The sequence below is a fragment of the Mytilus galloprovincialis genome, chromosome 10 (assembly GCF_965363235.1).
Source record: "Mytilus galloprovincialis chromosome 10, xbMytGall1.hap1.1, whole genome shotgun sequence".
NCBI classification, from domain to species: domain Eukaryota; kingdom Metazoa; phylum Mollusca; class Bivalvia; order Mytilida; family Mytilidae; genus Mytilus; species Mytilus galloprovincialis.
Genome location: NC_134847.1, coordinates 43551223 through 43565060, shown reverse-complemented (window position 1 = coordinate 43565060; position 13838 = coordinate 43551223). Strand labels below are relative to the sequence as shown.

Sequence of the window (13838 nt, the reverse complement as noted above, 5' to 3'; positions counted from 1 at the left end):
TTTATTTTCAGAATACTGAGGCAGAATGAATTTAAAATATGTTATTGGTAATGAGTCATCCTATTGTTTACTAACAAACCAAAGCAAAGACTCGGCTAACATGAAAATGACTATGATATATTTTTTTTGTAACGGCGATAACACCATTCTTAAAAAAAAATTGGTTTTACCAAAACAAACGATTCAATTGTTTTACGCGGGTCTGGATGGGTGACTCTTCATTTCTTTAATTCTTAATTTACAGCCCATTTTGATCTATTCTTTATTTATTTTGCGCGTATTGAATGTTCTTGAATTATTGTGTGCATATTCTTTAGCTATTCTTTATTTATTTTGCACCTATTCTCTATTCGTTATTTATTTTGCCCACATTCGCTGGTCTTTATATTTCAGCATCATAATGTTCTGTATTTTTCCTATTTTTCTCTATTCTTCATTTTTTTGGTCATATATCCTGCATGCGCCTTTTGTCTGTTATACTCTATTCAGTTAACCCATCTAGACCCTCTAATATTGTAGATGTAGTAACTTCTTGAAAGACAGATAAAGGTTAGCCATTTCATATAATATCGAGACCACCACGACATGTTTGACATACTAAGCGCTATAAGGAGATAAACGAGAGGTCATGTTCCTACTTATTTTATGGCTTGTTTTAACAACTGGTGTTTTGGGATTTCCATGGTTTAGAAATGATATTCCTAATGGATACAAAGTACCGGACCCTTGTACTGGACAGACTGGTCAGATATGGGAAGGAGTAGGACACAACCAGGAACCAGGAGGAGGACCAAGAAATCCGTTTGGACTGGTAACCTTTTGTTGATCATTCCTTCGCTATTATTGTTACAAACTGTAGGAAACATGTTTACATTCTCGATCTTTTAACTGTTTTCTCGTTGATTACTTGTTTAACTCATATCCTAATTCGTAAACACACGAGATAAAGTTAAAAGCTAGGACCAATAGGCCTACACAGGTAAAACACATTATTTATTACGGACCGGTATAAGTCATAACACAAATTTATATATATATTTTAAACACTATCAATCAAATTATCATTTTCAAAATTAAACAGTAAAGTTTTAGGGGAAATCTGCATTCAGAATATATTCTTTTGTCATCTGATTGACCAGAATATTTATTTTATCAAATTTAGGATCAGAATAATTTTTTAGGAAAACAAATACCCCCCCCCTTTTTTTTTTGAAGTTATATGCTCGTTCCCTTAGTGTATTCAGCATACATATTATGTTACAGTGAACAAGCATTCTAGATGTGAGTATTGTCATGTATTACATAGTCCCCTATCGGTTACTGTACTGGAACAAAATTCTTATTCTATAATTCTATAACATGTTGTTAACTATACAACTAATATCAAGTCAATATAATCATATATAACGAAAAAAGTGAGGAAAACTGATTATTGTTTTAATTTTTCTTATTCCAATGACCATAACTCTACATAAAATCATATACACGTAACCTGTCGGCTATACTTCATGTAAGAAGTCCCTTACTCACTGTTATTTTCAAGTCCAAACACTAAAATATAGTTTAAACAAAACTATTGGAAAGAGAGAGTTAAACTAAAAAAAAAATGCAAAACACAAAAGAGTCCATACTTCTATTCGATAAATGCAATGTTTTTGACAAAGGAGTAGGTTCAGTAAGACCCCTTTTTGGCCCCAAAATATAGCAGTTTTACGAAATTGTTAAAATGTAAACCTTTAGTTATTTTTTGGACAGTAGAATGCTTCTGCTACATAAATATGGGCAATACAATGCACATATATCCAGTACTAGCACCATTACGTCATGCTAAATTACTGAAATCCTCATAATTCTAGCATTTTAGTTAAATTTTTGACGGTTTTCGTGTAAAACGAAAGTGGCCGCATTCGTGTTCATCCTTAATATTGAAATGTAAGTTGTATTTTATGATAATACATAACATATATGTAACACTCCCAAACGTGTCCTTTCCCCCAAACGTGTCCGATTCTCCCAAACGTGTCTTTTCTCCCTAAACGTGTCCGAAATGTACAATATTCCCCAAACGTGTCCGATTTCATAACCCCCAAACGTGTCCGATAATTGTTATTCGCCAAAACGTGTCCAATATTTAACGCCAAAAAGTTACACGTCTTTTAGCGCTTTTACATGTATCTCTTAAATAAAATCGCTGATAACGTTTACGGCAATTCTATGATGGGAGACACACGTGATGCAGATGTCATTTATCAGATTAAGTTAGTTCGATGTAGGTTTTTAATGATTGTAATAATTGCAAAATTAATCTGTTATTATTAAGTAACTTTGACTGCAGTTGTTTATTGTCCAGTTGCAAGTATTTCATATTCGTTTAGAGCGAACATACACATAGTTCTGGAGTTGAATTAATCGTTAACTTTGTTAATTATTTTGTACTTATAAACTCCGATGATGCCTTTTATATTTATCCGAATATTGCATGGCGGGGTTTTAACAGTATTTTTTTTTACTTTTGTCAATAGTTTGTGTGTATTTCAAAAGCCCATCAAATTATAAACTTGTTATCCGGGTTTTTAATAAATTTTAGGTTTCCACCATCACTAAAGACACACGATAAGAAACATAACGTCCAGTGCCAAATATTTCATGCATAAGTTTTATAGATTCTTTTTTTTATGAATATTACTGTTATGTGATCAACGCCGGTTTTAAATGCAAATTTATTTTGTAGTGTATAAATAAACTTTAGAATGTTGATTACGTATTGTCCAGTTGCAAGTACTTTATGCATATTTAGAGCGCACAATAGTTTCGAAAGTTTTAATGTTTTTAAAGTTGTACTGTACACATTAACTTTAAACTAAACTTTAAACTGATGATCGCGTATTGTCCAGTTGCAAGTATGTCATGCATATTTAGAGAGAACATACAAGTTTTAATGTTTTTGCAGTTCTATTTAGAGAGAACATAGGCTACCTTTTTTTTTTTTTTTTTTTTTTTGTTTTTTTTTACATTTTAACATACATGTTTTAATGTTTTTACTGTTCTTTTGTTAAGATAAACTCTAGACTGCTGGTTGCATATTGTCCAGTTGCAAGTATTTCATGCAAATTAGAGAAAACATACAAGTTTTAATGTTTTTTTCAGTTCTACTGAATAAATTAACTTTAGGCTGTTGATTGCGAATTGTCCAGTCGTCAGTATTTCATGCATAATTAGAGAGAACATTAAAGTTTTAACGAGCAGAGAAAAGGACACTTTGACCCGTTAACTGTACTGTTTAACTCAACATGTTTGCTTACAATTTACAAACGAAATAGCCCACTTTAAGCCAGTTTATTTCTTCCGTTTTGAAAAAGTACTAACGTGCTTATGTATATTTTTAATGAAATGGTAAAATTAGTATACGTTAATGAAATAGTAATAACCAAGTAACGCTTGATATAGACACGTTTTGGGGATTGGACACGTTTGGGGGTTAGTTGAGAAATGGACACGTTTGGGCGTTTATACAAATGACACGCTTTGGCGCTGTTTTCAACTAGACATGTTTGGGGGAATCGGACACGTTTGGGGGGAAGGACACGTTTCTGAGTGTTACATGTATAAAGGTTGAGGATGAACACGGATGCGGTCACTTTCATTTTTACCAAAAAACATCTGAAAAGTGACATTTTTCGGCATATTAGGTAGATTTTTCATATTTGAGCTTGAATCGGGTCGTTTTTAATGACTAAATCTGTTAAAATCTTTCACATAAACTAATTAATTCAAATAAAATAGACACATAAGTATTTAAAAAGTGGTCAAAATCTTTCGTCAGATGAACCTGAAATTTGAGGTCAAAATCGGTCCTTACCGGACCTACTCCTTTAGATATTAATATTCCTTGAATCGTTTATTTTGAAAATTTACTTGTATTACCAGAACTAGGTTAAATTTGCTTCTTTACTCCTAACAGGATTTTAAGACCGTAGGCTTTAAATGGACGAAAGAACTCTGTCAAAAAGATTCAGACAAAGATGGACGCACAAATGGCGAGGAACTTGGTGACCCGGGCTGCACGTGGACAAAAGGAGGAACTCCTAGTGCCGCTGCATCTGGACATCCAGGTGGGTTTCACGCTGATCTAAAGAAAATATTTTTTTTTCGTCCACCTTTGTTATCAACTAACCGAATATTGTTTAACTTTAGGAACAGGCGCGGCGACGTCAGACGGGGGCACATCCAGTTCCTCATTAAAACAAAACAAAAATGTAATGTCGATGTAAAATCATGCATAGCTAGTTGCTTTTGTCAATTAACTCCTAATTTTCTATGGCACCACATCCCCAAATATTAAATCCAGGATTTGCGGCTGAAAAACAACCCTATTATTTATGATATATCTAACAATTCGCTTTCAATTAACTGTTAAAAAAATGTTTAGAGAAAGCAACATAAAAGGAATATTTTGATTAACAATTTAACAGATAAACTTTTATTTCCGATTTAGAACAATGTGTACTAAACATGCATGTATGCCATCATAATTTTGTACTTTGATAATAGGCAAAAATGTCTATTCATTCGGCAAGCCGGACAATTAGCATTTTTACGGTATTTTGCTATTTGTCCGGCCAAAAATATAATGGTGAAGATATAAAATCGGGATTTAAGGAGACAAATAAACGCTGAATAGTTATGAGAATATGCAACAAAATAAACTTTTGAATTGGTTACTTATAGTCCTAGTGGGAGATATTATGGACATAATTGTGCAAATCGTGATACAAGCATGAAATTTAGTATGAAGGTTAACTAAATGATACTTATAAAAAATCCGCTGCTGGCCAGAAAAAAGATAAATTTTTCAAGATGGCCACCACACATTTTGGAAATGGCGTCATTACAATTTGGCAATAATTTGTTAATCCTTTGAAAGGTGTGTTAAATATAAAATCCAATGTTGGGTTTGATAGAAAGTAAATGACAGTTCCTAAATTACGACTAGACAATACATTAATGAAACTGAAGGTGACTTCCGGTTTCCAAATGCCGGCAAAAAAGGCAAAAATTTCAATTTTTATACTTTCAAGCAACTTCACAAGGGATGTAAATCCTTGAAAGAAGTGTTATACATGTTATAGGTGTAATCCAATGTAAGTTATAATAAAACGTTAAAAACAGTTCCTAAGTACGACAAAACAACACATAAATGAAGAGAAAAAGTGACTTCCGGTTCCAAAATGGAGGCAAATACGTAGAAAATATTTTTATAATTTCCATCAACTTTACAAGTGATAATACTCTTTGTTATGTTTGAATGCCAAGTTTGGTTAGAAAGACAGGTTGCTTATCTTATAATCATCTGACAGTTGCCTAAACAACCCGTACAAGGAAGGCCAGAACGGTAGCATTTCCAGTTACCAACACAGCTGGATGTTTGCCTCCGCATTTCAAAAGTTCCTGACACGAGGGTACAACGGCAGTCACAGAAGTCCATTTCGGTTTCCAACTGTCATTGATTCTTTCTTTCATCCAACCCAAGTGTTCATGACTTGGTACATGTACCTGTCGAATACATGAATCAGGCTGAGCTCAAACCACTCCTCCTTGATTTAATTATCTTTCTCTGAAAAAGAACCTCTTGCAAACGGAATTGCATCACAATGCCGCTGCTTCTTCATTGTTCTTGGCAAACAATTCACATCGTGCCTCGCTTCATATTTAAGCCAACAAAAACGTCCTTTACATCTGAAAAACCTTCAATTGTTAGTCAAGCTGACCTCTTCCCTTTCCTACGACAATTCGACAAAGTGTCACATCCACTGAATGCATGGACGAAAGGAAGAGTAGCTACACTAGGACCAAACGCATTTCATATGTCACGTACAGGAAGCCATCAGAAGTGTTTATTTCTTCCATAACCTATCCACAATGTGTTCTACCTAGTTTTGCGATTGCTGTAATTCTTGATACTATTACATCTGTGTCAGTACTACCTAAAATTACATTTTACAACACTTTTCATAATCATGCCGAACATGGACAAGCATTCGTGTATCTGCTTCTTCATGATTACAAGGGGTAGATAGGCAGTATCCTTATTAAAATTGCAAAGAATATTTTCACCATGAGTAACATACATATTTTTATTAGTCTCTTAAGAAGCAATTTTGTCAGCAAGAAACTTGAACAATTTTGTTTCGTTGTCATCTTCACAGATGAAACTACTCCAAACCCTTGGTGTTCTACCAGAACCAACACATTTCCATCTGGCACAACACCTTGCCTTTGTCTTGTCACAGCCTTTAAATTATTCATTTAGTAAACATCAAATACAAAGTCTACTCTTGAATACTTATGGAAGCAAGATTTTATGTACGGCAGTATGACATGATTTGCATAATCATCAAATATTTTTGCCCAACTTTGTGACCTGGTAGTAACCACTGCTGCCTAACCAACGGTAAATGCGTCCGACTTTGGATCAGATAATCGCAGAATATTTCAAGTAAGCCCATTTGCAGCAATTTAATACCACTATTTCAAAAAACATCCTAAGATAAAGACGGAGAAGTTTGATTTTTATGGATAAAGAAATATTCCGAGTAAAACTGTCTACTGTGAAAAGAACTGAAAAGTCTAGAAAAGATATCGCAATCAGTTTTAAGGTTCTCTAGCTTTGTTTTGGACAAAGACGTTTCCAGTTTCATTTTGCGGCCAAAATAAGAAGTTGTTATTTTTAATTTGGTTATAAAAAGCAGGTTCTCCTTCATTTGCATTTGCTTCAAAAGATCTTCGTATTGTTTGGACCAATATCTTGGAGTTTATTTACATATCTTAAATGTTCAACAATTTCCTAAATAGAGTAATTTTTTTTACAAATCTGACGACTTTTCTTGAAATGAATTTCCAAACTCGTTCATCACTTTACAAAGTCTTCAAAGCTGTTGGAGACATCGTTTTGTGTTTTCGCAGAGTCTTCGTTAGGTCGTTCATCTGTTTTTGAATGACCCAAACCACAAGATCTTTCAAATTCATCTTCTAGTATACTGACTCCTGGTCCAGTTACCATCCATTTGTCTACATTGGATCTTCGGTTTATCCTATGGCACCAACATCACCCTTCACAATTGCATTATTCTGTTTTTGTGCCTGATCAATTGTTTTATTAGAAAGAAATTTGCTGGTCTTACGTACAGTGAAATTATCATTTTATAATATATTCCATTGCCACCTGTGGGTGATGTTCGGGAAAGGAAGTCATATCTTTGAGATGGTCGGTAACGACCGAGGATAATTTACACGATCAGGACCTAAAACAATACGCTATCATGCTTTATATGGATTGTTTGTAAAGTTTCACTCATGAAATGAACATAATACCAAAATCAGAAGAAGTTCTTAATTTATAATTAAACGCAAGGAATCAAGCTGTGGTCGCGATGACTTTATACATCAGTCTTTTAAATCATTGAACGTCACAGAGTCATGACATAATTATACATCCTGAGTTTAGCTTTCATAATCCGAAATTAACAGTTCCAGCAAAATACATGCAGTTGTCTGATGCGCCTGTCTAGTCCTAGGTACATTTGAACATACATTATTGTTGCAATATTGGCTTCAGTAAGACAACATTTCCATCCCCTATCACGCAATATATCACCCAGAGTTTTATAACAAGTTATCCACCAAACATGACGATAAACTTTCCTTTTCCGTAAAAATAAGCCCATTTCCATTGAATTTAATTAGCCATTTCCAAAAGTGGCCGATCTGCAGTTACAATTGATATGTTTCTCCGGGATTTACCACATTTTCGCCTTATCCATCGACTACCTGAGAATTGCCTGGTTTTGCATACAAATCGCTCTTGGTGTCTATAAATAGTTTGCACATGCGCAAAAGTGTTAAACACATGTGTATCATAATCTTGAAAAATGTTATTAAACCAATTCATAATATCATTTGAAATCCAAAAATACTAACTATATGGTAAATAGTTCAAATGTTTTTGAAAGAATTTTGTAACATTTTCGCGCATGCGCAAACACTGGATAGGTCAAATATTCATTTTTAATAAAAATGTGATGTAAGGAAGGTAGCCGCCAAACCTGATAATTGGTTTTTACTTAAAGAAGTTCAAAGAAAAGTTTTCCAGAAAAATCAGTATTTTCAAAATGCAGAAAACAGCCATTTTAGAAAATGTCCGTGGCCATCTTGAAAAAAAATATTTTTTTTAATGGCCAGCAGTAATTTCTTAAAAAGTATATAATAATGAAGCCTTGTGGTAATTTTCATGCTTGTATCATCATTTGCACAATTCCCTCGATTTTGCTTGCTAAAATCTTCCACTATCCTGGCAAAAAAATGTGCAAATTATTTCCATTCATTCACTAAAACAGATCAAAATGCAAATGAATATACTACAAAGTATACATTTTATTAAGATTTGTTTTTATTCTAAAGAAGATTGGGTGAGGGCCAAAGAAAAAAAGACTCGTCTTTTTATTTGTTCTACTTTTGAATTTCATGTAAATAAAAGAGTCTGACCACTGATTATTGGCTTCTATAGACATCTATGATTCCAAAAGCGGATTCTGAATTCATTGTTTCCTTGAAGTTTGGTTCAAATCCGGTCGGCAAATGATTTTCAGACCCAATTTTTACATCGCGATGACCTTGAAGTCATTTCGATGTATTGCTATCGCCTAAATTTCCATTATGCAACATTATGCAAATTAGTTTTGGGTTTTCAACCGATCTATAAAAATTATAGATCCGCGGTCATTACAAGTGAAAAAAGTGCATTTTTATTTTAATTTAAAATGTTCGGGGATTTTTAACATTTCAATAGGAAATAAGAGAGAACGGTAGGCACGTGTTACCTTACCCAAAAGTAAGATTGTGTTTACGATAGAAAAATATAGAAAAAATGTTTATTAAGTTAAACAGAATAAAAAGGGAGGTTACCCCAACCTGGTATCCTATTCCGAGTCAAGGTATATCAATGCATGTTCATAGATCTCCGTTGTAGTAGACCTTAGAAATAATGCATCCAAGCAAATGATTTATTTATTATCCGAATGCGATTTGCCTCCATGGGGTTAATCAGAAATTCAAGTTTGATGTCAGGCTTTATTCCTCTCAGTTGACATGTATACTATATACGCTATTGTTCTTGAGTCACTTATATATAAAAATTTGTTTAAAAGCAATCATCTTCTCTATTTTTCTTTATGACATCTTTAAATAAAAATCATGATCTCAAATTCTCAAAACGTCCACTGCATACTCGCGTTTGTCTTCCGACACCTCATCTGGGACACTTTCAGCGCCACATGACACTTTTATTGATATTAAAGATTTGCGCATCCGCAAACGGAAGGCCGGACAAATAGAGATTTTTAACTATTCGTTCGGCTAGCCGGACGACGAATAGACACTCCGTTAATAATAACTTAATTACTGTATTTGTTTACCTCAACTATTGTATCTGTATTTATATTGAATGTTTCTCTGTAAATTTGTTTTTAGTTTTTAAAGAATATAGTATATCTATCTATGATGACCGTGTGAGTTACTGATTCAGGTAATGACAAATTGTTTGTTTTTGTTAATTTTAGGTATTTGTGAACCAATGAGTAACTCCAGTTGTGTAACAGTAAATAAAGATATAATGTGTCCATCAAACACAGGATAATGATGCCTGTTTGGTCACTGTGTGTAGCTGCTTCACTTTGAAGTGGACAATCTAGAGCATTAATCACTTATCTGCTATTGAATGTGCACAATATGGAATAAACATGCTATTAAACTGTTTTGTATCAAACACATGTCTTCTTTCTTTAATGTTTAATGTATTATATTCCATAAAATCATGCCAAACATAATTTGCACCACTGATGAGAAATAACTTGGAAAGAGAAAGCACTAACCATAAACTTAAACAAAAACTCCATACAGCCCCAATCACATTGTAAATCACCTTTCATTTTAATTATGAAGTGTGTTATATACAGCACCATCACACTGATAATATAAGTTATAAATCACCTTTCATTTTAATTATGAAGTGTGTTATATACAGCACTATCACACTGATAATATAATTTGTAAATCACCATTCATTTTAATTATGAAGTGTGTTATATACAGCAACATCACACTGATAATATAATTTGTAAATCACCTTTCATTTTAATTATGAAGTGTGTTATATACAGCACCATCACACTGATAATATGAGTTGTAAATCACCTTCCATTTTAATTATGAAGTGTGTTATATACAGCACCATCACACTGATAATATAAGTTGTAAACCACCTTTCATTTTAATTATGAAGTGTGTTATATACAGCACCATCACACTGATAATATAATTTGTAAATAACCTTTCATTTTAATTATGAAGTGTGTTATATACAGCAACATCACACTGATAATATAATTTGTAAATCACCTTTCATTTTAATTATGAAGTGTGTTATATACAGCACCATCACACTGATAATATGAGTTGTAAATCACCTTCCATTTTAATTATGAAGTGTGTTATATACAGCACCATCACACTGATAATATAAGTTGTAAACCACCTTCCATTTTAATTATGAAGTGTGTTGTATACAGCAGCATCACACTGATAATATGAGTTGTAAATCACCTTCCATTTCAATTATGAAGTGTGTTATATACAGCACCATCACACTGATAATATGAGTTGTAAATCACCTTCCATTTTAATTATGAAGTGTGTTATATACAGCACCATCACACTGATAATATGAGTTGTAAATCACCTTCCATTTTAATTATGAAGTGTGTTATATACAGCACCATCACACTGATAATATAAGTTGTAAATCACCTTCCATTTTAATTATGAAGTGTGTTATATGGGTCGTTTTCAAAAAATGTCGAATTTTCAGTACACCCATGCTAACTTTTTTTTATTTCTAATGGAAATTTCAGTTGTAATGGTTTAAATGAAAGCTTGTCAGATTTGTGATTCAGAACATTAATAATAAACACACCTTACATCTATTTTGATAAGATTAAACTGCATTTAAGACCCATTTTGGGGGTATTTGTCTGTGTACAGTGTCAGAAAAACACATTTCAAATGATTTTTTTGCGATTTTCCGATCGCCTTGATATCTGCAAAAGGGACTTTTTAAGAACGTTTAATATTACTCTAACGAAAAATCGTAGCTTCTATATCATTGTATGTAACATATTATCTACAAACTAAATTGAATCTGCGTACAGGAGGTTCATGTCTTTCCTGTTACCGCTACTTAAATCAGCCGTGAAATTATTCTCCCTATGAATATTGAATCAGTCAGTGTTGATCTCAAAAGTGCAAAGTAATCTTTACATTTAAAGCGCCTCGTTTCTTGAACGACAGTGTAGAGAAAAGAAATTTCAAGACATATAGTGAAAAAAAATATAGCGTACTTTTTTTCATGTCTATGCTGTTACCACCAATTTTGATTAAATACACCAACAGTATACTTGTAAAAAGTGCAATAACGTGTTGGAAACCAAATTCACAATAGAAAAACGTAATCACTCCACCAAAGGGAGTAGTTATTTCACAACAGCAATCAAAAACGAAGAAATTTGTCTATCCTGTTATGTCTATCCTGTTACTATTGTTGCTATGGTTACAGTAACAGGATAGACAATTGACGACAAAAACGTCGTTATTTTTTTTATCTTAACATATAGGTGCAAAACGAATGAAATATTTCGTTGTTTGAACTCATCTTAAGGTTATAACGTATTAATCTTCCCAATTAAGCATTCGCAGGTGCAATACTGATATCGGTAACAGGATAGACAAAAAGGTAACAGGATAGACTTTTATATACATGTAGTAATATATCAGAAACGTACGTTCCTGTTACCAATGAAATATAGAGAAAAGTAAACTAACTTATGAGGGATTTACTTGATGTTGGGTTTATTTGAAAGGGTGAAAAAATGCCGAACAATATAAATTGCTATCTTAGACTTGCATTACTGGTGGTAATTTTTACAACCTTTGAAAACCAATTTTTAGAGGCATTTTTCAGTACAACCTGTTAAATTGGCAAATAATCTATTATATTACAGAATGAATATATATAGAAGTTTATTCTCTTTAAAACCATTTAATTGTCTACGTAAAACAAGCTTAACATTTTATCTAAACCTTTTCTTAATAACCCAAAATTTCTTTTGAAAATGGTAACAGGATAGACAAAATAATGTACCACCGATCAAAAAATGTTTCAACATATTTTTGTATGACATCATTAAGATTGCATCTTTTAATATGTTGTTCTTAAAGTACTGTTTGTTTTGATTATCTTATGTAGAGGGTTGTTTGAATAAGTAACTTTTAATAATTTTTTCAATTTCAAAATTCGACATTTTTTGAAAATGACCCATATACAGCACCATCACACTGATAATATAATTTGTAAATCACCTTCCATTTTAATTATGAAGTGTGTTATATACAGCATTATCATATACTTAGACTAAATAACATATGATTTTTACTGTACGATAATAGCAATAAATTAACGTAAATTTCATATTTTTCGAATTGGTGCTTAGCGGGCTGATATGAAAAGTTTATCACATGCTTCGATTGTTGTCACATACCTTTCCGTAACGTTATCGCATGGCATTCCGGTGATACTCGGCAAATTCCGGAAAATACACCTCAATTCTACGTTTTCAGTGAAAATCATTACGAAGTAGTATACAAAACAATTATTTGGATACTGGAAAGTATGATTGTGTATAATAATAATAAAAAAAAAATATATTAATTATTAAAATGCATTTTTAAAAGTTTCAAACATAATTTAGAAAGTTACTTTAAAAACAGTTGACTTTTCCTAACAGTGTTCATTATGTATATTGATGAATTATTTATTTTGTTGATTCGTCCATATTAAAATATTTTCTTCTCTGTCGAGGCATATGCTAGAGAGATATCATATTGAATGTACTAAATCCGGATTCCGACGTCCGTGAACTTTTCAATCTTTGAACTTCTATTTTGGAACCACGTAAAAGGATCAATATATGAATCTGTTATTCTTCTCCATTGTTGAAGCATATGATAAAAAGATCATAACATGTCATTTTTCATATCGCATGTATTATCAGCCCTCGGTCAGTATCAGCCCTCGAGCCATGCGGCTCTTGGGCTGATATTGAACCTAGGGCTGATAATAAATGCGATATGAAAAATGCCATGTAATAATCTGATACCATCACACTGATAATATGAGTTGTAAATCACCTTCCATTTTAATTATGAAGTGTGTTATATACAGCACCATCACACTGATAATATAATTTGTAAATCACCTTCCATTTTAATTATGAAGTGTGTTATATACAGCACCATCACACTGATAATATGAGTTGTAAATCACCTTCCATTTTAATTATGAAGTGTGTTATATACAGCACCATCACACTGATAATATGAGTTGTAAATCACCTTCCATTTTAATTATGAAGTGTGTTATATACAGCACCATCACACTGATAATATAATTTATAAATCACCTTCCATTTTAATTATGAAGTGTGTTATATTCAGCACCATCACACTGATAATATAATTTGTAAATCACCTTCCATTTTAATTATGAAGTGTGTTATATACAGCACCATCACACTGATAATATAATTTGTAAATCACCTTCCATTTTAATTATGAAGTGTGTTATATACAGCACCATCACACTGATAATATGAGTTGTAAATCACCTTCCATTTTAATTATGAAGTGTGTTATATACAGCACCATCACACTGATAATATAATTTGTAAATC

General features: G+C 32.5%; 1 protein-coding gene across 1 annotated transcript; it reads left to right on the top strand.

Annotated features, from left to right (window-relative positions):
- Positions 1 to 558: 558 nt before the first annotated feature.
- On the top strand, positions 559 to 9820 carry LOC143047610 (temptin-like). The gene is made up of 3 exons (XM_076220749.1): positions 559 to 811; positions 3962 to 4112; positions 9615 to 9820. The coding sequence occupies exons 1-3, from the start codon at positions 629 to 631 to the stop codon at positions 9689 to 9691; spliced, it is 411 nt and encodes a 136-aa protein (XP_076076864.1). The 5' UTR covers positions 559 to 628; the 3' UTR covers positions 9692 to 9820.
- Positions 9821 to 13838: the final 4018 nt, after the last annotated feature.

Excerpts from the sequence above, each read along its gene's own strand:
- LOC143047610 (XM_076220749.1), top strand. The coding sequence starts at position 629 with ATGTTCCTACTTATTTTATGGCTTGTTTTAACAACTGGTGTTTTGGGA. Across the intron at positions 812-3,961 it reads CAAGAAATCCGTTTGGACTG|GATTTTAAGACCGTAGGCTT; the intron begins GTAACCTTTTGT and ends TACTCCTAACAG. Across the intron at positions 4,113-9,614 it reads CGCTGCATCTGGACATCCAG|GTATTTGTGAACCAATGAGT; the intron begins GTGGGTTTCACG and ends TGTTAATTTTAG.